The following is a 24,897-nucleotide window of genomic DNA, read 5'->3' as shown; positions in this document are numbered from 1 at the left end:
GGTACCTAGTATAGGTCTTGGCAACCCAGTTATATCACGTGTTTGATTAGTCATTGAAAAGGGGGTGTGATCGTGACTTCACATTGATATCGATATCGTAAAACGCCATAACTCAATAACTCCATTCCCATGTCGTTGATATCCTATTCCACACTATAACCTTTGCCTTTAGGTACCAGGTTACCAGAAGGTTGCCAGAACTTATCTAACCTTCATTCCTGGGTGAGAGACATTTCCATCGATTAAGCCTACAGCTCCATGATTAAACATCATATCCCGCAAACGCCGAACCAATACCATATCCTTTGCCTGAATTGTCACTCTCTTCGCATGAATAGCAAGGAGATTTGTCACTATAACTGTTAGTATGTCCCTGTCACTATGTTCAAGTATCATACTCTCAAATTCTCGAATGAGGAAGCATTCGGCAGCTTCCTGGAGAGCTAGGATAGCAGATTGCTGGAAGCGAAGATTGGACTTGAAGTCTTGTGCGATTTCCCTAACAAGACGCTGGAATGAGAGCTTTGGAATAATCAGGCGAGTATCAAGTTGCTGTCTTCTGATATCGCGGAGAGCCTTGGTGCCTATATGTTTATTAGAGAGTTCTGGTAATCCTCTGGTAATCCTCTTACCAGACTTTGCACGGCGCATGGCCTTCTGAGCATGATTGTTGCAAGCTTGAGATGAGCGAACTGGAGCTTTTCTTGCTGTGCGCACAGCCTTTTCCTTTCCCTTTCCCTTTCCACCAAGCCTAGAGCCAGCCTGTAATCCAAGTGGCATCCTTGGTGCTGTGCCGCCAGTTGATCTCCTAGCAGTTTGCTTAATACGAGCCATTTGCTAACATTAAGATGAGTTAGTGAAGTATACACAAGACAAAGAAGTAGATCAAAAGATATATGTACTTACAGTGAGTTTGTAGCAAGGATGTTGTAGAAAGAGTAAAGAAAGAGGTAGAGGTTGAAAGGTATGTGTTTTATTTGAAGGTACGCGTTGTAGTGTTGTTTAGAACAGTAATTATTTGCAGGTGAATATTCCTTGACGAATATAATTGTTTGCAACTTTAAAAAAACAACAACCTTACAACCAACCACCTTCCTTGGTTACGTTCCGATCTACACATTCTTCTTCTCTTTTGCGCTTTACCTCTTCACTAGGACCTCAAGTAAGTTTATTATCTTGATTCTACAGTCAGAACTTCTGATGATCTTCTGCTAATCACGTGTTTAGCATGGCGAAACGCAAGGCACCTGAAGAACTCTCCACTAATTTGAATACTATCAAAGCTCGCAACCGCGTCTCCAACCTTACTGAAGATGAGAAGGCTGTTCATTTAGCACTCAAGGCTGACCATGGCGATCTGAGCTACTACTTAAAGAAGTTATACAAGTCTGCAAAGTATATCGCTGCCTCTGCTGAAGACAAGACACGTCTACAGAATGAATTGAAGGTTGAGCGTATTCGTGTTCGGTAAGTTCCTTCTGGTAATCTCTGGTAGCCTTAATCTAACTATAAACAGGACTGAAAAGGGCACCCATGCATCTTGCATTGCGAATCAGAAAGTCAAGAATACTAGCGCCCCTTCTTCTTCTCCACAAGCCCCACCATCTACTCCGCCACAACTTCTGTCTGAGCTTGCTGCATTTGAGGGTATCACCAGTATCCCAATCGATGACGATCATAACAGCGAATGGGAGGATACTGAGGTTGAAGACGATTTAGAGTTGGAGCTTATGTTACGGCGCGACGATATTTTAAATGACGAGGCTGTTCTACCAGATGAGCTTTCTGATGAAGAGATCGCTAGCATCCAGGCTCTCTTAACTCAAGCACGCATTGATGTTGGTACCTCATAGTCTGGTAATCTTCTGGTAATCTTCTGGTAATACTAATGGTTGATAGGCCCATGAAGAGTCCAATTTCCGCAAGTGGCAACATTTCTGGGATAGCTGTATCCGCTCATATACGAGAAAGGCTGGAAAGCTGAGAAAGAAGCGAGCATCTCTTTGAATATATGCCATGGATTGATGTAGAAGAAGGGTACGTCTCTGATCATTCTAGCAATCTTCTAGAGATACTAATTGTTTATTATAGCACTTTTCACAACGTTATCCCACCACATAAATATTTCTGTTTGTACGAGCAGGCAGTTTGGACAAACTTTACAGCTTGGAAGTTTGGAAAGTGGGCCCAATTACCAGGACCTGCGCAGTGGTACCCAAAGTCTTACAATCTTGTCGACAACGGATGGTTACAAGTCTCCACTCATAGTTCTAGCTTCAAAGAGGCGTTCTTACTTGTCTACTCTAAGAAATTTGATAAGGAAAAGTGGGCTAAGGTATCAGCTGCACAGGATATGTTGTTTCTGGAGTTAGAGTAGAGGAGAGAAATGGAGTATTTGATTTTCCGACGCGAATAGGGGCTATAGAGATTTAAGTATTTCATCGTAGCCAGACTTCTGGTAATCTTCTGATAATCAAACAATTTGCTACTTGCCAAATGTCATCGCAATATTCAGAGTTGTTTGACTCTGACAATCCTATTTCTAATATATTCTCAGACTCTCTTCCCTCTTCTCAACGACTACCTTCATTAAATCAAATCCCTGCGGGCCTCGAATATACTGGCAAATTAAACCAATTCATCAAATGGACTAAGGATACACACGATGTATTCATTGAGTGGTGGAAGCTATCACGATGGTATGAACAACACTCAGATCATACTACAAAACTCCTTACGAAGATTGCATGGGATTCAACCAACCGGAGTTCTCAATACTGGAGAATTTATCACCAAGGAGCAGACCGGCTTTCTGGAGAACCATGTGTCATTTGTACCTATTGTTCGAAGGCCCTTACGCATCCTGCAATCAAGTCTGCTGGCCCAAAGTCTATGGCAACACATCTTGCATCAGACATTTGCAAAAAGAAGTCACGGATGGGTAAGGATAGTCTCTATCAAATGCGAATCAATCAGATGCGACCTCAACAGGTAAGGATTACCAGATTATTACCAGAATTATATAGGCTAATATCTATAATAGGATCATATTCTCACACAAGAGGCATTTTACGAACAAGTTCTATACACAGTTATCTCAACTCATAGCTCGTTCCGCTCAGTCGAGGATCCTGAATGGAAAAGGCTTGCTATCTTACAGAATCCTCACTATCCACTACCCTCAGCAACAACTATTCGAAACCTCTTAACAACAAAGCTCACACAAATCGAAGAAGAGATGCTACAAGATGTTGTTCCTGGTTCAAAGATTGCATTATCGCTCGACTGTTGGTCAAGTGTTACTCGACTTTCATTTATGGGTGTTATTGCATCATTTATCGACCGTCATTGTAAAATGCAAGAGGTCTTGATTGGGTTTGAACCTATATATACAGAGCATACTGGTGCTGAGTTATGTGGAATACTTGAAAAAGTTATCACAAGGCAGCATTTAGAAGGACGAATTATATCCATTACGACTGATAATGCGTCAAACAACACTTCAATGATGAGAGATGTGGAAATAATGCTTGATAGTATTGCAGACAACGAGCATTTCATTGGAGGAAAAGTACAACACATACCCTGCCTAGCTCACGTTATTCAACTTGCCCTTAGTGCTCTCCTTGGTCGAATCCGGATTACGCCAACAAATCAAGAGATCTTAATGAACTGGGAAGAAGAGAATCAGATGGAGGGCCTTGCAAAGTTGCAGAAGGACAAGGGTATTGGATTTACACTTGGAAAGCTATATATTCTCTTGTTAGTTCTGGTAAACTTCTGGTAGTCTTTTCTAATATCTCATAGCTCCGGAAGCTCACTATCTTTGTTAATTCAAGTCAAACTCGAAGGAACAGGTTTATGACTTTGCAAAAGGCAAACATGAACCGGGGTCAATCATCTCAGAGGCTTCTTCGACTTATTCAAGATGTATCAACTCGATGGGATTCGACATGCCATATGCTTCTGCGAGCACAGCAACTCAAGTCAACAATCAATCAATATACTCGAGGCGATCATGGTGCTCACATGTTCAGACTTAGCGAGCTAGAATGGAAGCACATCGAATACATCATTGATCTTACAAGGCCATTCAACTTCTTTACAACAAACATTGGATCGTCAGCCGGACCTACTGTCTGCTATACACTTGGAGTATATCAAAAACTCTTATCAACGCTTGAAGGAACTCGGCACCGGCTACGGCATAAGACATATCCATGGGCAGCAAAGATGACTTTAGCAATCGATGCTGCAGAGAAGAAGATTAGGAAGTATTATAACAAGCTATACACAAATACTGGATCTATCTTCGCATTTGCTAGTATCTTAAATCCTAGTGTGAAGCTCTCACACTTTAACAAAAAGGTTTGCAAGCTTGACTTTTCAATACGAAATTGGGAGACAGAGTTTGAACAACAGTTTAGGACTCTTTATAAAGAGCAGTACTCTACAGTGCGAGTTGCGAGTCAATCAGGATTACGAGATGCAGATATGGATCCATTAGCCTTAGTATTGCAGCAAAGTCAGACATTAAATGGGACTCGGGGCCAGCGAGAGGAATATGTGAATGAGGCTGATCTCTATCTTGATGCTCGTAAGTTTCTGGTAATCTTCTGATAATCTTATTCTAACTTATATAGCACATATCTACACAAAGATATTGCTATTTTGGCAACAAAAGGAAGAGCAATTTCCTGGTCTATCAGCAATGGCTCGTGATATACTTTGTATTCCTGCTGCTGAGTCTGGAGTTGAGCGAGTCTTTAGTGCCGCAAGGGACGTATGTGGCCACCGACGTGGTCAACTTAATCCTGAGACGATTAAGAGTATTATGCTTATATATTACTCTCGACAATACAAGAATCGTCAAGGTCATCGTGACAAGCTTGCAGATATGATGGACGTCGTTGATATGACTGAGGAGCAAGTCGAAGAAGAGTATGAGGCACAACGACAACGGATGTGCAATTCTATCGAGTTACAATATATCAGCGATGAAGAAGAACCACGATCAAATACACATATCCGAGAGACATATTCAAAGGTACAATATCCTCCGTTTAATCCTCAGCGGCCACAGCAACAGCAAGACTTATCACAAGCTGCACATGAAGAACGACAAATGCGCTACCAACAAGGTGAAGAAAGAGATAGGGCTGACCGTCTTAACGAGACCTTATACGACATCCCAGATGACGATATCCCAGATAATGAAGATATAAGAGAAGATGGTAATAATGAGGAGCCTATACTTCCAACTATTCATGACGATGAAGATAAGGATATGCCGTCCTCGCCACCAACGCCTATCCAACGCCCTCGGAAGACTGGAAGAGATCTACTTGATATCTTTCAAGCTACTCGTCAAGACCCTATAAATACTTTAGGTATTAGTAGGTCTGGCCGGCCTCATCAAGCAAGGTGGAAAGATGTTCTTGAGCATATATAATATAGTGTTCTGATAATCTTCTGATAATCGTGGTACTTAGATAGAGGAATATACGTGATTCGTTCTCACAGCTTATTAGAGATGGTAGAGTGATGCTGATAAATGTAATACTTTAAGTTAACTTACAACTGTAACCATAAAACAGTATTAATCGTATGAGGGACTGTTCACGTAATGCATATATCTTACACGTGACAGCCGAGTACTCACTGGGTTTTTACAGAGTAACTGAGTATTGGCCTCACTCACCGAGTCGAGTGAAAGGTTCAGCTACTCACCCAGCTGAGTAACCCACTGAGTGAGTGAGCCGAGTATTGGGCGAGTAGTGCGCAGCCTACTGTCAACAGAGATAATCAACGGGCTACGTCAAGTTTAAATTAGTACATGTCGGACATATGATGATTATTTGGATTGAAACCCTGTGTATTCTCCACCTAAGGGGTGAGTCGGTAGACTCGAGGCGGAGCTAGAGAAACGGGCACAGTATATAGCTTAATAGACATTTGGCATTATAATTCTAAACTATGGGTCTAAAACCAAAACTTCCCTATATGCATTCTATCAATAAGCAATTCCAAGTAATTATACCCGCCGAACAAATTATATGCCAGAAGTTCACGTGGACGTAAGCACGACGTACTTGACAGGCATATGATTCCATTTCAGAGTATATGTTCATAATGTGGCTTGGTGGCTGGGCGGGAACTGCCATGACTCCAATCCGATCCCCTATAAAATGGTGACATACGAGCATGCCAACCTTACCGCTAGTCACAAGAAGTGGGCCAATAGCAAGTGGTCAGGTGGCTACTCGAGTATGTGCTATCTATATTGAGTCTTGAAGAGGTAGCATCAGTCGAAAGCAGATGACATGCACTCGTTGGCGATCACTTCTATATCCGGGGCACAACAGTTGAATACGCTATGCTTGTGGAGCTATACGAGGCGATGGATGAGGTGGGTAAGACACAATGTTCTAATTCGTTCGTGAATATTTATTATTCTAGAACGGCCTTCCTTATCAGTGTACCATTTTAAAGGAGGGTACCACAGCAGTTGCTGGAATTTCAATCGCTGTTGTACAACGGTGGCAAAACCTTCGGTATTCAGAGGCATACCTGACGTAGATTATGAGTCTCGTACCAAACTTTCTAGGGATCTTCTTATTTAAAGATAATAAATATAATTAATTAAATTTGATTCTCATGGTCGAAAACGGCATCCTTGGCGCTAATTAGGATATCCAGCAATCCATGAAGCTGACCACTACCCCACCGACCCTCACGAATTCCTCAGCCCAGCCTATCGTCATCCTAGCCTAGATTAACACAATCCATTCGGACCATCGCAAAATAGATAACTCACATGCTACGAAAAAGTCGCTGAAATGGGTCTATGTCTTTACACCTTACTTTACCTGAAGGGCACTGAGCACACAAGCCACACGATATTAAGGCAGGAGCCCAGAAGTATTATATGTTGACAAATTTGAACTTGTGATAAGTTAAAATAGCGTCAATTAGCGGTAGAAGAAAAGTTCTCAGCCGCTGTCTAAAATCTCGAATAAAAACACCATGCACACCAAACTTGATACTAAAACCATTGCTAGTAAGGGTCGGCGTGCCAGCCATAGCTGTTATTTTGGCATCCTTTCTATCAAATAAAGGCAATCCGCCCTATATGATATATCGACCTTGTCTAACTATTAGACGCAGGCGCTATGATGTGCCTTTCAGCATTTGCTGTCCCTGTATTTTTAGATACCAACGCCAACACCGAACAGTTGCTCCGGCAATGGATTCAACTCTATCGTTACGGTCACATGTACATACCCGCATTATGTATTGTGATTTTTGGGATCTATGCGTATGTATCCTTAAGCAGAAGAGCCCCGAGCCACAAGCAATGGTACCGATATGCTTGGCAGCCACATTGACAATTTCTATGGTGCCATTCACCTGGGTTGCCGTGGTGCAAACAAATCATACCTTATTCCGGATGGGGTCGAGAAATTCGGCGACATAGCTGACCCTTGCAAGGGCTCTAGTTTTGAAGTGGGCGTGGTTGCATGTTATGCGGTCTGTGTTTCCGTTATTCGGAGCAATTATAGGCTTCGTCAGCCTTTTGCAGGAAATGCGGTAGCAACGTAACAATTACACCGTCGAGTCTTCGTATATGCAATAGCCCGTATAGTTAAAATAATACCAATTCAGTGTGTTTCATTATCATTTGGGGCCCGTAAACCAATCCACCTCCACTAGCTCCGACTATCCAAGTGCCGTGAAACTCGCCGGAAGAATCTTACATGTGAACAAAGCAGGTAATCACAGATAATGTGCATATTGGCATAATTATATCTTAATACGATAAGACGGGTTCGGCGTAAAAAGGCTGACTTGCTGCAACGGGGGATTGGAAGTTGCCCTGGTATTGAGTATTGACCCGCCATTACACCGTTAATTCTCCACTATTTAAGGTGTCTCGGAGGGGCCGCTAGCGCCGGCAGATCGTACCGCCAAGCCTTCGAATAAACTTTACGTTACCAGACCTAGCAGAACGAAGATGATTGATGCGATCGATCTTGTTGTTTGGCACGATGATCCCCCGTAGATCACAGCCACCGCCACTGCCTTATCTAGCTCCGTAACCTAAATCGATTGGTGATGAAATTTTGGTAGATGCGATATTTAGCCAAGCCGCCAGGTAACAACGGGAAATATCCGTCATCGTTCGTCTCGGGGCGTTCTCCAACCCTACCAGTCATTCCAATATTCCAAGATTCGTACAATTTGAGGGAATGTGGTCCCCCTCTCTACCGTGGCCCTTGGACGCAGGATTTTGTCCCCTTTGATTTGTACAATACAACTCTAGCATTATTATGGATAGATTCACGGAACTCAATGGTCATAGCGACCAGCTCGCCGCGGCTATCAAGAGCCTTATCGATAACCGTCGAGGAGCCGATTCTTCCCATCAGCTGGGGACAAGTGTTGACACTGACATAGACAAGGATCAAGCGTTATTCACAAGAGCAAAGCCAAGTATTCTTGCCAGTATTGCAGCAATCAAGTCTCTAGTTAGTGAACCAGCAGACTTCCTCCAGGATTTTTCTCGCCAGGTAAGAAGTACTTCTCACCATTGCCCCCCCACCCTTTCTATTTTGTTCGTCTCAACTTACATAATCCAGATCGAAATCCTTGCTTGTCTTCGGTGGCTAGCGGAGTTCCAGGTTTTTGCGTGCATCCCGTTTGACGAAAGCTTGCCTATCAAGGATTTAGCGGACCTAGTAGGTGTTCCCGAGAGCCAGTTGGTTCGCGTCATCCGTCTGACGGCCACATGCGGATTTCTGCGGGAACCGATACCGGGCTTTGTGTCCCACAGCCCCCTCTCGGTGCAATTCATATCCAACCAGTCATTAGTTGATGCTACGATGTTTATTGCCGAGTTGGCTACTCCCACAGCATTGCAGATGCCGCAGGCAACGCAGCGCTTTGGAGCCTCGTCGAGTGCCACCGAGAGGGCATACAACTTAGCTCTCAATACGGTGCGACCGTTTCATGTGGCTATCCAAGAACGCTCTAAGCTACGTCGTCAATGGTCTGCTTACCTTTGCCACGCAGCGGGGTTGCACCAGGAGGAAGAAATTATTGAAGTGCTATCGCGGCTCAACTGGTCAAACCTTGGTAATGCGTGCATAGTCGAGGTGAGCTGAATATAGTCTATTTGCGTATCATACTAAACTAACACTGGGCCGCAGGTAGGCGCAAAGTCGACCTCGATGGCAAGTTCTCTTTCCAAAATGTTCCCAAGCTTGCGGTTGGTCGTGCAAATCGACAATACACAATCTTCTTTGCTAGGTCAAGACTACATATGGCAAAATACAGTGCTGGGAAGCTCTATCCGGGATAGCTCTAGCTCTGGCTCTAACCCTTCCCCCACAAACCCTTTTATCACGGTTACCTATCGTGCCATGGGCATGCCGCAGTCTGTGACAGATGCTGCTGTTTATATTGTTCACGTACCTGCGGCATCTTCGGGATTGACGATTAAAGCAGAACTGGATGATTACTTAGGTGTGCTTCGTACCAGCGGGGGCATCATGCTTATCTTGACGACACGACTCCTTCCCGAGCCAGGTACTCTTCCCAACCCCGAGATCGAGGCTGTGGCACGCGCACGGGACCTGAGCATGCTCCAAGTGGCCAACGAGAGCGAGATGGAAATGACCGAGCTCCTGAGCATTATAAAGACGGTTGGGGACAACGCTGGGAAACTCGTTGTCACTAATCACCTTCGCTCAAACAATGGCGTCATCCTAGCTTTAACTATTAAGTACCAGGCATATTAATTTCGGGCTATTTGAGTGGATAGTTGCTTAGATGGGCATAAAATGACATGGAGCGCAGGGAACCGCAGTGATAGCTTATTAGGCTTCGTTTTAATTCAAGTGACAATTAATCCAATATGAGAACCGCAAGCATCTCTAGATCTGACCAGTAGTGCGGGGTGGCTGTTATCTTTGAAAACTATGCAAATCATCGTAAAAACATAGTAGTTCACTAGACCAGTCCCCAAGTCCCACATTTGACTTGGTTCATCTTGACTAGAAAATAGAAACGGACCGCAAGCGAGTAATCCGCGAGGTACGCTTTCTCCCCGAACGCAACGTCCCATTGTCCCATTGTCCCATTGTTCCGAACGTGCTATAGTTTAGAAGCTACTATGATTCGGTAGGGGTTATGTATTGCGTGAGTAATAAGTTAATGTTATTAAGTGAGTACAGGTGTAAGAGCGAGTGATAAAGTTGCAAAAGTGGGATAATTTGTAGAAACCTAATACTTGGGCAAATAACTCTAAAATAAGTCAATATTATCATTCTCATATACAAGACGCTCGAGAGCCTTGTAGCTTCTAGTCTAAAATTGGAAAGTATTTACACATGCGTCATAGCCATGGGTCAGTGATTATGTGAAGTTAAGTGAAGAGGCTCCATTTGACTCTATTACTTGTCCTGATTATATTTCTATTGTTTACTGCTATGCCATAGATTACCATATAAATGCTTCAGTATATTCATTTCCGTGATTTAAGCTTGAATAGTTACGGCTGGTGGATTTTTCAGAGCTGTAAACCGCTGCGTGGTTGCCTCCTCCACTTCTTCTACGGAGAACCACTTTTTCTTGCCTCTTCTTATTTCGAATGCAACCTTCCAGTCATTCGCTAGCTTTCGTAGCACTTCGTCAATAAATGGCTCCAATGCGAGTATCCTCGTATCTTCGTCAAGCGACTCGCCGTAGATCTCGGTTACCAGGTTCTTGGTGGTGACACTCTTCTCGCCGCGGCTACGAACTCGGCCAAGCGCATTCATAACTTGCTTCTCGCGCCGCAACTTGTTATCTAATTCCCCGACAATTTTGGCTGGCAAGTCGGTGACCGTGGCGCCATGAGCAGAATAACCGATATGGCAATCCTGGGCGTCCATCTTCTGCAGGCCGGCCATGAAGGTGCCTAGGTCTTCTACAGCACTGGTACCATGACCGAGGATATTGTCGCCTGTAAACATTGCCTGCTCCTCTTCTAAGATAAAACACATGTGATCTTCTGAATGTCCGGGCACATGAATAGCACGAATTGTTGCGCCGTCAACGGAAAATATCTGTCCGTCGGTGATGTTCTGTTGGCCTTGGTCTGGTTCGTTCTTGTAAATGGAATTCGTAAGATGTGGGTATAGGAGCAGAAGAGCTGGAACTCCGCCGGTATGGTCACCGTGCCAATGGGTCAGCAGAACATGTGAGAGGCTGATGTTCATTGATATAAACGTTGAAGCAATCAGTTTGGCCCATGCTGGTTCACCGCCACCGGTATCAATGATGAGGCGTCGTTGGCCAGTGCCGACAATGTATGTGTTTGTCCCTTGATGCGTAAACTGCACAGAAGTATTAGCTTCCCATATTATATTAGAGCTAGATGTCGGATAGGAGGATGACCATTTACCTTTCCAGGGTTCTGGCCAAGAACGCGAAGCACTCTCGGAGTAAGTTGTTCAACGCTCTCGATATGCGGTAGCCGTGCGGTCTGACCTTTAAGGTACTCATCAAAGGCACAGATATTCAACGACTTATTAATCTGCCTATATCCGCCCTTGTCGTTCTCCATGACACAAGTATATATGCTTTCAAAGAATATATCATGAATGCAAACACAGCTTTAGGTTGACATTAAGATAAGGGGGCAATGGGCATTGTGCCCAGGGGATCTTTCAGGCTCGGAGCCCGGTGGTGCATCGCATTATGACTCCATATCAATTTCGAGACATAATAGGTAATTGTCGGGATGAACTACGGGCATTTCGGGTGAATACCAGAGTGTGGTTGGTTTGGTTTGATTAAACAATAAGCTGTTAGGGGAAGTACCGGAAACAGGGGGACCGGAGCCAAAGTTGGATAAATTGGGTGATATCCATGGCTGGAACTTCTCACCTTGGCGCAACGGAGCAGAAGCTTCAACAGTAGAATATAATCAATTGAAATTACTAACTAATCTACGGGCCGTACACTATTCGTAGACCTGGTGGAAACCCCAAAACCCTGACGACCTCGGCTTCTTCAGCCCAAGCTGAAACTGAGACATTAGGCTGGCATCGCTAGCTAACTGGGGAGCCAGGCAATCCCCCGAGAAAGACTTGTCGTTTTGGGCGTAAAAGCCTACCTTTCCGGCGCGCCATATAATTAAAAACGGGTCCAAGGACGGCCTAGGTAATCCTACGGTTAGCTGACCTACACGGTAGTCCCGAAGACGGTCCTAAATGGAAGGTAGTAAGATGACGTAGTCCACAAGTGAGTCGCCTACACAAGCTCACCGCCGATTTTTTCTTAGCATCATACTTTTGACTTTAAACTTAAATAACTTTTTTTTTAAACATAACAACTTCATTGAGAAAGAAGAATGATTCTTACACTTTAAGTGCTTAAATCAAACCCGAAATTAAGTGTAAGTCACGTTACACAAATCTACAATATTCCTTGTATGTGTAACGCTAACTTCTAAACGATAGAAGACAGATGGTTTTAGCTTATACTAAACATGATTAACAAGTATAAGATTATAAGGAAGACAGATACAACTTGACAAGACAGGATTTTTAATAGGCTAAATATCATCTAAGATAGTTGTAACAAATGCTAAACAAAATAGTAGACCTTGTATAACATAGCAAGGCAATAGGAAATAGATTATATGGATATACACTATTGCCATTTATTATTATTATAGGGAAAAACCACCTTTGGTCTTAGTACAAAAATGCTTCTTTGCTACTAGATTAGGTTATTACTGTTATGTTAAATGGCTAGACAATAAATAAGTAAGGGCTTATACAAAGGATGGATATTAATATTATAGCTATGGTAATGTAACGTCATGTTATAGGGCTAGTAGGGCTAGGCTGTAGCTGACCTAGCTAGTGGATAGTTGGGAAACTAGTGGATAGTTGGATAGTTGGGAATAATCAGAAAGGCTAATATATAATTATAAGCTGATTTGTAAGAAAGTAGGGGTTATATAAAGCAAACCAAGCTGCAAAAACATTGTTGTAGATGTTGTAGCAAACTAGTCACAACGTACAAACTTGTCTAAATATTGTAGATACATCTGATGAAGTAAAAAAGATTCCATTTTGTGAAACTGTAGGAAATCCAAGACTACTATTAGACCCCACCTAGCTCCATTCAGGGTTAGAAAATCAATTATAATCATGATTATTTAGTCTTAATAATAATCATGATTATTTATAAAGCATATAACGTACATGTATAACGAACCAGCCAAACAAGCGAACCGGCCACAATTATCTACCCCTGCAACAAAAATTACGATAAATCCACCATGACACTAGGAATCAATTGAAACTACTCGGAGTCCTCTTCCTCAGACATGTCTATTACAATCTGACAAGTGCGCGCATTGTGTCCAGTCTCTCCACACTTCCCACAGCGGCGTGCACGCATTTCTTCCCTTGGCTTGCGACCACTGCTCGCCCTTATTTCCTGCTCTACTTGCTGCACAACATCCCTCTATCCTGTAGACCCTGCGCATCCTGTTGACTAAGTGATCCTCCTTGCTGTAGAGGTGTTCTTTTAGCCCTCCGGCGCTTGTTATTACTTCATTTGCCTGTCGGAGGTTCTGGTTCTCTGCCTTTAACAATGCTAATTGATGCATTATTTGCGATGCACCCTTTGTAAACTGGTCGACAGCTGCATAGATTGAGGTTGGAGAGCTATTCTGATGATGTGCAATTCAGTTTTTAATGAAGGTAGACTGTGATGAGGCTTCAATTGGGTTATTTGGTGTTTGGGAAACCCAAGGTTGAGCAGTACCCGGGCGGGAGCTTTGAGGTGTTGGTGTCTTTAACTTAAGATCAAGTGCAGATATCACTCTCTCAGGGTCTAATGGAAGAAGCCCTGCTCCTCGGAACCCGCCCTGAATGTTGCTTTCAGTCATTGCAGTGTTAAATGCAGCGTGGAAGGCAGGAAAGAAGTCATCCTTAGTAATGTGAATAATATGAGCCCGCATCATATCTTCAATTTGCCGACCATAAGCCTTCTTTAATGGGCCAAAACAGCCAACATCAAGTGACTGGAGTATATGGGAAGAGTGAGCAGGCATACAAAGCGTAATAATGTTGTGTTCCTTGCAGTATTCCTCAAACTCATCTGAGTGGTGGCTCTCATGACCATCAAGGACTAAGAGGCGATAACCACCAACACTCCGGGTCTTTGTATGCTTCTCAAAATGCTGAATCCAATCCATGCCTCTCTCGTTTGTAGTCCAGCCATTTTCTGTAACAGCAATTACCCAATCGCTTGGAAATCCACTGTTCTCATACCAAGATGCAAGGTGGTTTTTGCCTGCAACAATGACAAATGGCGGCACTGCCCAACCTTGAGAACTAACACCTTGGATTACTGTAACCCATTCCCGATTGCCAGGCTGTGCCTTCTTTGCTTTTGTACGCCCGTCTGAGCTTGTCACAACCATAGCAGTTGAGATAACACCCATCATAAACCCAGTCTCATCAAAGTTGTAGATATCTGCTTCATTGATGCCATATTTTGCAATTGTGTTGCGTAGAAGCTCAAACCAACAACGGATGACTTCTGGGTCCTCACACTTAGCTCTCTGGTAGTCGTATTTGCGCTGGAGGCGTGTCTGGAGCTCTACACGCCGCTTAACAAAGTTTGAAGCCCAACGCGACCCGACGCGTGGAGCGTCGCATGTTGCAAGTAGCCGATTTGCCATATCTTCAACAATAGACAACTGAGGAGGAAATCCTTTTGTAGCTAGGTCGAGTATGTATTGAACAAGTACTAATTCCTCTAAATTTATCAATTTCTCTGAGTTGGCTTGGATATCGCGTCGTGAAGGTATGCCTAGTAATCGATGACCTAGCTTACGGTGGTCCACAGAAAAGGTCCTAGCTACAGCTCGAAGGTGTAACTTTGGGTCACTTTGTAGAGCTTGGATAGCTAGCAGTAATTGCCTTTCATCGTTTTTTGGCAGCATGTTTTGTTGTGGAGGAATTTAACATTTAGTTGGGGGTTATTGTCACTGCATCATTTTGGCCAGTTCGCTTGTTTGGCCGGTTCGCTATACATGTACGTTAATCATAATCATGATTATAATCATGACTATAATCTATACCTTATTAGGCTTAGTTATCACCTAATTAGGTATAGTTTATATAAGCAATAAGATAAGAAATAAAATAAGAAAACTGAAATGTTTCTAGAGAATTCTACAAACTTCTACAAACTTCTAGAGAGTTCAAGATGCTTATAAATGCTTTTAAATATATCTATAACTTATAGCATATTCTAGAATCTATAATCTAGGTATATATAGAGCCTTTAACTCCCTCCTTAACTAACTTTTTTATTAAAACAAAAGCAACAATAACAACACCTTATAAACCTTTATTTATAGCTTTACTACTAGACCCTCGTTTAAAGAAAATAGGGCTAAGTAAGCTACATTATACATAACAAGATGAATAAGAGAGCTGTAGTAGTATAGGTAGCCTTATTATTTCAAAGATTAGAAATAGGCTTTCTAAAGACATTTTTAGAGTAATAGCTTGTTTAAAGAGTTGGGATTTTATAAAAGAAGAAGAAGAGGATCTAGAAGAGGAATTTATAGCTAAATTAATACTTTAAGTAGTATTTAGATAGATTAATATATATTTGGTTTCCTTTTCTACTATACTAGATAATTACTTAGGCCACATGATTCTAACATCATGTGATAATCATGAATATTCATGATTATCGAAAAACTCATAATCATAATCAGGAATATTCATGATTATGAAGAATCATGCTTACATAATATTTGACTATTTGAATACAGTTCTCACGCGATAAGTCGATACTTGATTAGGCAATATTCACGCTAACTTCTTTATTTTCCCACCAAAACTACGATACACTCGATATCGAACTGATTTGACCAGATATCATCTTATACCTACTACGCCTTTCCAATAAACCAAAGTGGCATCCAATCAGCTCCTGTACAGTTGTACAACAAACAACTGATATTCGCGCCGTGTCCTCCTTAAATCCTGGCTGTGATATTGTTGAAAGACCCTTCGAAGGAATCAGCTTCCAAAAGAGCCCAGTTTCGTCCATGTTGTAAATGTCCTCCTCTTGATATTCCCCTGCTATTGTCTGTATCCCCTTCATTTCTTCCTCTGCTTGTGTAGGAACTGAGCTTGCTTCGCCGTGTTGAGTATAACTCTTAATCTTATGTCGTTTTTTAAAATTCGAAACCCAGCCTTGAGAGAATTGAGGTGTATGCTGGTTGTGGTATTGTAGAAGTTGCTCCCAAATTGTTTTAGCGTGTAGTTGTAGTATATCGGTGCTTGTAACTCCTCCCTTGCTTTCAATAAGCTGCTGCCATTCAAAGAGGACTGCTTCAAGGTCAGGCCAGGCAACAGCTTTGCGACAGTGAGTTGATTGCTGATGTGTTAAGAGGTATTGTATCGAGGTTGGCATATTGAGAGCTCAAATATTCGGAGACTGTTGACTGTCGAATACAATGGCTGAAGGTTCTAAAGAACCAGTCGATAGAGGCTTTTGCGAAGGCTTTGGTGACTGGTGAGCATACCAGTTTCGGAGTGCGCGACGCTGCTCAATCGTCATAAACAGCTGATTTTGAGGCATCTTGGCCTATGTAAGAAGACCTCGAGCACTCCGGTATATTAATGTTGAAGCAATGTGAGGTTATTGGCGATGGAACAAGAAGGCTTGGATGAATCAGTTTATTATGGCAGGTGGCTAAGAGCTTTCTATTTACATATAGGCTCTCATAGACAGATTCTGCTAACAATGGACAACTTTTCAGCACATATTGCTGCCGTCGAAACAATGCCTCTGCCCTCAAATATACGAATTATCTGGCTACCAGCAAATGCAACAAGTCAATTCCAGGCCCTTGATCAAGGCATTATTGCCTCCCTTAAAGCTCATTATCATCGACAATGGCTTGTGTTCATGCTAAACGCCTTCGACAACAATGAAGATTCTATTAAAACTATTAACTTACACCTTGCCCTTCGCTGGATCATCCGATCGTGGTATCATGATGTCTCAAATACGACTATCTACAACTGCTTCCGCAAAAGCACAATCATCAAAAACCCGATCCAACTTCCTTCTTGAGCACATTCCGCCTCTTACTGACCTTTACAACCAAGTACAACAGCACGGCTGAATTCACGATGCGATGGACCTTTCAAACTTTCTAAACCCAGTGGAGGAGACAATACAAGAGGGTATACAAGATAGTGAGGGGGATATAGTACTACAAGAGGTCATTGAACAATATATCCAGCCTCCTAATGAAGGTCAAGATGATGACGATGGGGAGGAGCTCAGACTGCCAGTGGTTCATTCTACGCAGGCAGTTGTAAGGACACAGGGCACCCAGCTCACAGTAATAGCATATGAGAGTGCGAGTCGGAGGCTAAACGGATGCTATCCTATAGGTCTACTACGAAGGATACAAAAAAGATGAAGAGAGGAACCCCCGTTGGGTCAATCTCCTCAAGTACCCGAAACGGCTCCGACTCGGCTAACCTGCCTTCACTCTCACCACATGACGTAACTTGTCCGACTCAGATACCTTCCATCACTGAGGGAGAGGGACCCCGTTGGGTCAATCCCCTTAAGTAGCTGAAACGGGTCCGACTCGGCTAACCTGCTTTAACTCGTATCATGTGACCGTAACCTGCCCGACTCGGATCCTTTCTGTCACTGAGGGACAGGCATCCTTACAGCAGTTCTACAAGCCCTCCAAGTTCTGATTGACTTTACGGAAACTGGGAATAGTAGCATAAGGGAGCCGGCAGTTACATCTCGATATTATCTAGAGGAATTATTATATCGACTTATCGCGTGAGAACTGTAGTCATGAAATTATGATTATTTGTGCTAACCCTGCCATACGTAGTTATAACGGTCTGAGTGAGTCTGAGCAATTTGCTCGGTTTTGGGACCGTCTTCGGACCGTCTTCGGACCGTCTTCGGACCGTACTAAATTCATCTAGTGCGCCAGTAAGGTACCGTATTTTCGTATTTTCGTATTTTCTATTTTCTATTTCCGTATTTTCGTATTTTCGGGCAAAACCTGATTCCCCCAAAAGACGACGACAGCAAAAGTAACGTTGCTAATGTGAGTGAATAATAGCGAAGTGGAGATGGCGCGGTGCGATGTAGGTAGTATGCAGTTCCTATGTTGGATCAATCATCCGATCCGGCTGCGGGACTGTGGGTACGACGACTTAGAACCACGCTTTATACAAAATGGTTGGACGCGCTATGGCAGGGCAGTTTTTTTTTATGTTTTCAGATTAGGCTCTCAATCTCCAGAAGACACTCTGGGTTATATCTGGACCATCGACAGAGTGTCTCCTATTGTCCATTTTTACACCTCTCCTTCCACCACCGTCCACTGCTCATCCATCCACGTTAATGTCCGCCGTACATACCCCAACCACGGATTCGGAATCCTACGAGGGTTATCGCAAGATGGAGATTGTCTATTTTAGCAACGACTTTCCGAAAGATGAATTGGGTGACATTTTTCGCCGCCTGCACAACCATAGCAAGGACAAGCATTTCCCTATCTTGGCCCAATTCATACGTGAGGCCACCTGGGCTATTAAGGACGAAGTTCGCCAACTACCAACTGAGCTGAAACAACTGATTCCGCCATTCAATACTATATTGGCTTGGGCGGAAAACAGCCAGCTTCGGGAAGGCCTAATCTGCGGGGCTGTGGATGGGGTGTTGCTCATCGTTGTTCAGCTAGCAACTTACATTGGGTGGGTGGTTTCATATGTTGAATGCATTTGAATTAAATAATTAACCCTCGTTGTTAGATATGTCGAGAGTCGCTCTGGAGATTTGTTTGATTTTTCAACTACATCTCTTGCTGGCCTAGGCACTGGCCTACTAGCATCGAGTGCCGTCTCATTGTCGAAAACATTGGCCGACTTACCACTGGCAGGCGCAGATGCGGTCCGTCTCGCCTTCCGCTTGGGCATTCATGTCCTAGATATCTCGGAAAACCTGGAAGCTCGCGATTTATCAGAAAGCCCAGATTCGTGGGCGTACGTGGTTCACAATGTTGACCCAGCTGCGGCTTATCAGGAGCTCGATGACATGCATTCCCGAATGAAGACTCCTAATACTGGCAAAATATTTATCAGCGCCGTCAGCCGGACTTCAGTCACAGTTAGCGGACCACCATCGAGGTTAAAAGCGTTGTTTAATAAGTCAGAGTTCTTCCGCGAGTCGAAGGTCGTTGCACTGCCAGTGTACGGCGGTCTCTGCCACGCGCCGCATATCTTCGGTCTAGACCATGTACATAGTATCGTTCACGGCTGTTCATTAAACGCTGCTATCACAAATTCTTCGCCAGTTATTCCAGTTTTATCGACCGGCAGCGGTTTGCCATATCTGGCCAAGAGTGCTGTGGGGATGTTTGAATGCGTTGTCTCAGAACTACTCACGCAAACAATCTATTGGGATAATGTTGTCAGTGGCATAGTTGAACGAGCCAAGTCTAACGTTACCGCGGAAGCAGTGCTTCACTGCTTCGGCAACTCCACTCCCCTTAACGACCTTAATATGACCCTGAAGAGCAATGTTCCAGATCTCGACGTCTCGATCAACAGTCTCATGTCATGGATCTCTCAGGTTTCACCAAGAGATACTACACCCCACGGCACTGCACAGTCTAAGCTGGCCATTGTCGGTATGGCCTGCAGATTTCCAGGAGGTGCGACAAATACCGAGAAGTTTTGGGAGATCCTAGAGAAAGGCCTTGACGTCTCACGTCGAATTCCAGCTGACCGCTTCGACATCGACACACACTACGACCCAACCGGTAAGCAGCAGAATAAGACCATGACACAGTATGGCTGCTTTATTGATGAGCCTGGTTTGTTTGACGCGCCTTTCTTCAACATGTCTCCTCGTGAATCTCAGGCCGTCGATCCGCAGATGCGTTTGGCTCTTGTCACGGCATACGAGGCACTGGAGCGAGCTGGGTACGTCGGTAATCGCACAGCTGCCACACAGTTGCAACGCATTGGAACATATTATGGACAAGCTGCCGATGACTACCGTGAGGTCAACCAAGGCCAAGATGTAGGCACATACTATATTCCAGGCGGTTGCCGTGCTTTCGGCCCTGGTCGTATCAATTATTTTTTTAAATTTGCGGGTCCAAGCTACAGCATTGATACTGCTTGCTCTTCCGGACTTGCAGCGATCGAGGTAGCTTGTCAGGCTCTTTGGAACGGCGATGTAGATATGGCTGTCACCGGCGGTGTTAATGTGCTGACTAACCCGGATGTTTTCAGTGGCCTTTGCAAGAGCCATTTCCTAACTAAAGGTCACAACGCATGCAAGACTTGGGATTCTACCGCTGATGGGTACTGCCGTGCGGATGGTGTTGGGTCTGTTGTTATTAAAAAACTCGAAGATGCTGAAGCAGACAACGACAACATCTTGGGCGTCATTCTCGGTGCGGGAACCAACCATTCTGCCGAGGCCGTCTCTATCACCCACCCCCACGCTGGCCATCAGGCGTATCTGTCCCGCCAGGTGCTTCGCCAGGCCGGTGTGGACCCATTGGATGTGTCATATATTGAGCTCCATGGCACCGGTACCCAAGCTGGTGACCACGAGGAGATGAAGGGCATAATGGAAGTGTATGCTCCGCTCATCAAGCGACGTAGGAAGGATCAGCCCCTTCACATTGGTGCTGTAAAAGCAAATGTTGGCCATGGTGAATCTGTTGCGGGCACAACGGCATTGATCAAGGTGCTTATCATGCTCCAAAAAAAATCCATCCCGCCACATATCGGAATCAAAACGGAGATCAACCCCAGATTCCCCCAAGACTTCGACAAACGCAACCTCCATATCGACTTGGAAATGACCCCTTGGCCGCAAACATCGTCTAAGAAGCGACTTGCAGTTGTTAATAACTTTGGTGCCGCTGGCGGGAACACTACTATGGTTTTAGAGGAGGCACCAACTCGTGACATATCCGAGGCCGATCCACGCAACACTCATATTATCGCCATCTCCGCCAAGACTAAAGGGTCATTAACAGGAAATATTGAGCGCCTGATTGCCCACCTTAATGCCAATCCAGATATCAACCTTGCCGACCTTTCCTACACAACGACTGCACGTCGCTCTCATCACAGCCATCGTGTAGCAATTGCCACTTCTGATATGGGCCACCTAAAGAAGCAGCTTGCTTCCCGCCTAGGGAATATCGATTCAAAGAAGCCTATTGGAAATTCTGGTAATCCACCAGTAGCTTTCGCCTTTACTGGCCAGGGCTCTTCTTATAAATCGATGAACCTTCAGTTGTACCGTGATGTACCAACATTCAGAGAGCATATTCAGCATCTTGATTCTCTCACTCGACGCCAAGGCTTTCCATCTATTGTTCCCGCTCTAGATGGCTCGCATCCCAAAGACCACTTGCACTCTCCAGTAGTTACTCAGCTTGCCCTGGTATGCACCGAGATTGCTTTGGCAAAATACTGGGTTTCTCTTGGAATCAAGCCAGACGTCGTCATGGGTCATAGTCTGGGCGAATATGCTGCGATGCACACAGCTGGCGTAGTTACTGCAAGCGACGCCATATTCATGGTTGGGCGTCGTGCTCAGATGCTGGAAGAAAAGTGCAAGATTAACAGTCATAGTATGATGGCGGTCCGGGCCTCTCTTCAGCAAATAGAGGGATGCTTAGGAAGCAAGCCGTATACGATTGCTTGTGTCAATGGACCTTCAGATACTGTCCTCAGCGGTCCTAAGGAGAGGATGGCTGACGTCGCTGTGTTACTCGAGACGTCCGGTTACCGTTGCTTCAAGTTGGATGTCGCGTTTGCTTTTCACTCAGAGCAGACCGATCCTATTTTGGATGAGTTTGAGGCAATTTCAAAGACTGGCGTTGTCTTTCAGGAACCGAAACTTCCTGTCATCTCGCCATTGCTCGGGAAGGTTATTTTTGACAGCAAGACGCTGAACGCAAACTACGTTCGCCGGGCCACCAGGGAGCCTGTCGACTTCTTGTCTGCTTTGAAAAATGCCCAAAAGATTTCTACTATAAGCGATGAAACCGTCTGGATCGAAATTGGACCACATCCCGTCTGTACTAACTTCGTCAAAACCATCATCCCGTCCACGAAGCTTGCCATCCCATCGATCCGCCGCGGGGACGACAACTGGAAAACCATGGCTGAGAGCATGGCTGCTCTGCATCTTGCTGGGTTTGGGGTCAGTTGGAACGAATTCCACCGCCCATTTGAGCAGAGGCTACGCCTTTTGGATTTGCCAACATACGCCTGGAATGACAAGAACTACTGGGTGCAGTACAATGGTGACTGGTGTCTGACCAAGGGCAATACATTTTACGATGCTGAGAAGGAGGCTGCCAGAGTAAAATCTATACCACGATCGCTGCCTGCGAGCGGGTTTCAGACGACGACCGTGCAGCAGATCATCGACGAGACGTTTACCGATTTCGCTGGCACAGTGGTAATGGAGTCTGATCTTATGCAAGCAGATTTGCTTTCCGCTGCTCATGGACACAGTATGAACAATTGCGGTGTTGTTACATCCGTAAGTCAACCCTTTGCGAGATTCTTCAGTCACAGTGCTTACCAATTCTACAGTCCATCCACGGTGACCTCGCCTACACCCTCGGCGACTACATATACCGCAAGTTCTATCCCAAAGCCAAGGAAGTCAACGTGAATTTTGCCAACTTAGTTGTCACGAAGGGCCTTGTCGCTCAAACCAGCAACACGACTCCCCAATTGTTCCGGGTAACTGCTGTCACTGCCGACGTCCGCTCAGGAGTGGTCGACTTGACGTGGCAGACTGTTGACAACGATGGCTATGCCCACGAGCCATTTGCAACCGCCAACATAATCTACGGGGATGCTTCTGAGTGGATTTCATCTTGGGCCTCATTGGGTCACCTCATCCACGGCCGCATCGAAGCGCTTGAGCGCCTAGCTACAGAGGGAAAAGCCAACCGTTTCTCGCGCAAAATGGCATACACCATCTTTGCCAGTAACCTAGTCGACTACGCTGAGAAGTACCGCGGCATGCAATCTGTGGTGATGCATGAGCTAGAAGGGTTTGCTGACGTGCAATTAACCACAAAGGAGAGTGGAGTCTGGACAGTTCCACCATACTTTATCGACAGTGTGGTTCACTTGGCTGGCTTTATTATGAACTGCTCCGATGCTATTGATACAAAGAACAACTACTGTGTTACTCCTGGTTGGAACTCGATGCGATTCGCGAAGCCTCTGATTCCAGGAGCCAAGTATCGGTCATATGTCAAGATGATTCCTACAGTCGAGGACCCGACTATTTACAATGGCGATGTGTACATCATGCAAGACGATGCCATCATGGGTGTGGTCGGTGGCATACAGTTCCGCAGATATCCGCGCATCCTTCTTAGCCACTTTTTCTCGCCGCCAGGCAAGATGGCCGCCTTCGACGTCAAGCAAAAGGGACAGGCCGCTGCACCCAAAACTACAGTCCCAGCACAAGATGCAACAAAAATCGTTGCAAAAGAGTCAAGCCTAATACTCTCCCACAGGGCGTCCGGACTTGGCAGTGACGGCAAGCATGGCAACCCTGTTCCTACCAGCCCTGCTACTCTTGCAGCGCCTACCCCGGATGCCACGGCACCATCTATCGTTGAATCCGCGGCCACTTTTGGTACTACAACTGCAAAAGCAATCACACTCATTGCTAACGAGGCAGGCCTAGAACCTTCCGACATGATAGATGACGCCCTTTTCGTTAATTTGGGAATTGACAGCTTGATGTCTCTAGTTATCGCAGAAAAGCTCAGGTCCGAGCTAAATGTCAAGGTCAGCGGCAGTCTTTTCTTGGACTATGAGACTATTGGTGATTTGCGGCAGTGGTTGGATGAGTATTATAGCTAGAATGGAGAGAATGGCTACGGAGAAGATGGGATAACGACGCATAGTGTTTGTTTCTTACAGTTTTTTCAAACTTTAATAAATCTAATCTCTCCAATAAAGCTCAACTTAGCATAGTTCTAAACATCTACTCTTCTATTCATTTTTATCTGGTCGTGTCACCGTAGTCTATTTTATCGCCATGTCCCACCCCTGTATGAACTGGGCCTCCTCCTGCGTTAAGGTAATCCCAGAATACTCCTGAATTGGTAGCAACCGTCCATCCTCAAGAGTTAAACTCATGTACAACCCTTGTATTGCCCCCTACATTAACCTTAACTAGGTTATTTACCAGCATTACCTTGCCGACAATGCTTATATCTTGGTCATCTCCTTTCCTCCAGACGTCATCTTTAGGGAATTAATGGGTTCACCCTCCCTTAGAAATCGAGTAACATGGTCCAGCGATGGGGTGTCTTGGCGCTAGTCCACCAATTCTGAACCTCAAAATCCTCCTGAAAGAACTCGACCTCGCAAAAGCTAGTTCCACTCCTTATTGGCACTGTTGCGGTACTGGTACACCCACAGCTTCGGCTCCCGAAAGCGCTGCTTAGGGATGTTTCCCTCCACGAGTCGTACCTCTTGGGTGCCTAGATTGTGAAGGGCAGATCCCACGCCATCCATAGGAAGAGGAGAAGTTGGCCCGTCACCACCAAATGCGACGTCGGCACTAAATTTAGAGCCGCAAGGGAGGTGGACTATGTTGTTAATGTGCGTCCTATTTTGTTAACGCCATTCTTAGCCTCCCCTAGGAAACTTACCACCCCTGATATTCGCCCTGCGGCTTGCCGTCAGTCCGCGTCCGGTTACGTACGCCCGTCATGTAGATGTGGAACCCAAGTCCGCGCAGCAT

General features: G+C 44.8%; 6 protein-coding genes across 6 annotated transcripts; 3 read left to right on the top strand and 3 right to left on the bottom strand.

Annotated features, from left to right (window-relative positions):
* Positions 1 to 105: 105 nt before the first annotated feature.
* On the bottom strand, positions 106 to 1,004 carry VC83_09680 (uncharacterized protein). Its single transcript, XM_024473093.1, has 2 exons — positions 633 to 1,004; positions 106 to 584 (listed from the first exon to the last, which is right to left on the bottom strand). Exons 1-2 carry the CDS (start codon positions 832 to 834, stop codon positions 202 to 204), a joined length of 585 nt encoding a protein of 194 aa, XP_024328861.1. The 5' UTR covers positions 835 to 1,004; the 3' UTR covers positions 106 to 201.
* Positions 1,005 to 1,228: 224 nt separating this feature from the next.
* VC83_08899 (uncharacterized protein) lies at positions 1,229 to 2,007 on the top strand (the record flags this gene model as incomplete). The annotated part of the gene is made up of 3 exons (XM_024472440.1): positions 1,229 to 1,467; positions 1,517 to 1,838; positions 1,900 to 2,007. The coding sequence occupies 3 exons, from the start codon at positions 1,229 to 1,231 to the stop codon at positions 2,005 to 2,007; spliced, it is 669 nt and encodes a 222-aa protein (XP_024320101.1).
* A 6,306-nt stretch (positions 2,008 to 8,313) lies between these two features.
* VC83_08898 (uncharacterized protein) lies at positions 8,314 to 10,028 on the top strand. The gene is made up of 3 exons (XM_024472439.1): positions 8,314 to 8,570; positions 8,640 to 9,155; positions 9,210 to 10,028. The coding sequence occupies exons 1-3, from the start codon at positions 8,331 to 8,333 to the stop codon at positions 9,798 to 9,800; spliced, it is 1,347 nt and encodes a 448-aa protein (XP_024320110.1). The 5' UTR covers positions 8,314 to 8,330; the 3' UTR covers positions 9,801 to 10,028.
* A 510-nt stretch (positions 10,029 to 10,538) lies between these two features.
* VC83_08897 (uncharacterized protein) lies at positions 10,539 to 11,664 on the bottom strand (the record flags this gene model as incomplete). Its single annotated transcript, XM_024472438.1, has 2 exons — positions 11,447 to 11,664; positions 10,539 to 11,378 (listed from the first exon to the last, which is right to left on the bottom strand). The coding sequence occupies exons 1-2, from the start codon at positions 11,606 to 11,608 to the stop codon at positions 10,539 to 10,541; spliced, it is 1,002 nt and encodes a 333-aa protein (XP_024320116.1). The 5' UTR covers positions 11,609 to 11,664.
* A 6,700-nt stretch (positions 11,665 to 18,364) lies between these two features.
* On the top strand, positions 18,365 to 24,050 carry VC83_08896 (Type I Iterative Polyketide synthase (PKS)). Its single transcript, XM_024472437.1, has 3 exons — positions 18,365 to 18,833; positions 18,891 to 22,659; positions 22,713 to 24,050. Exons 1-3 carry the CDS (start codon positions 18,481 to 18,483, stop codon positions 24,006 to 24,008), a joined length of 5,418 nt encoding a protein of 1,805 aa, XP_024320115.1. The 5' UTR covers positions 18,365 to 18,480; the 3' UTR covers positions 24,009 to 24,050.
* A 474-nt stretch (positions 24,051 to 24,524) lies between these two features.
* NAT3_2 (N-terminal acetyltransferase) lies at positions 24,525 to 24,897 on the bottom strand (the record flags this gene model as incomplete). Its single annotated transcript, XM_024472436.1, has 2 exons — positions 24,525 to 24,762; positions 24,806 to 24,897. The coding sequence occupies 2 exons, from the start codon at positions 24,895 to 24,897 to the stop codon at positions 24,525 to 24,527; spliced, it is 330 nt and encodes a 109-aa protein (XP_024320118.1).

This window comes from Pseudogymnoascus destructans (genome assembly GCF_001641265.1).
Source record: "Pseudogymnoascus destructans isolate 20631-21 unplaced genomic scaffold scaffold_30, whole genome shotgun sequence".
NCBI classification, from domain to species: Eukaryota; Fungi; Ascomycota; class Leotiomycetes; order Thelebolales; family Thelebolaceae; genus Pseudogymnoascus; species Pseudogymnoascus destructans.
The sequence above is the reverse complement of the archived record's forward strand: the minus strand, read 5'-3'. Positions and strand labels throughout refer to the sequence as shown.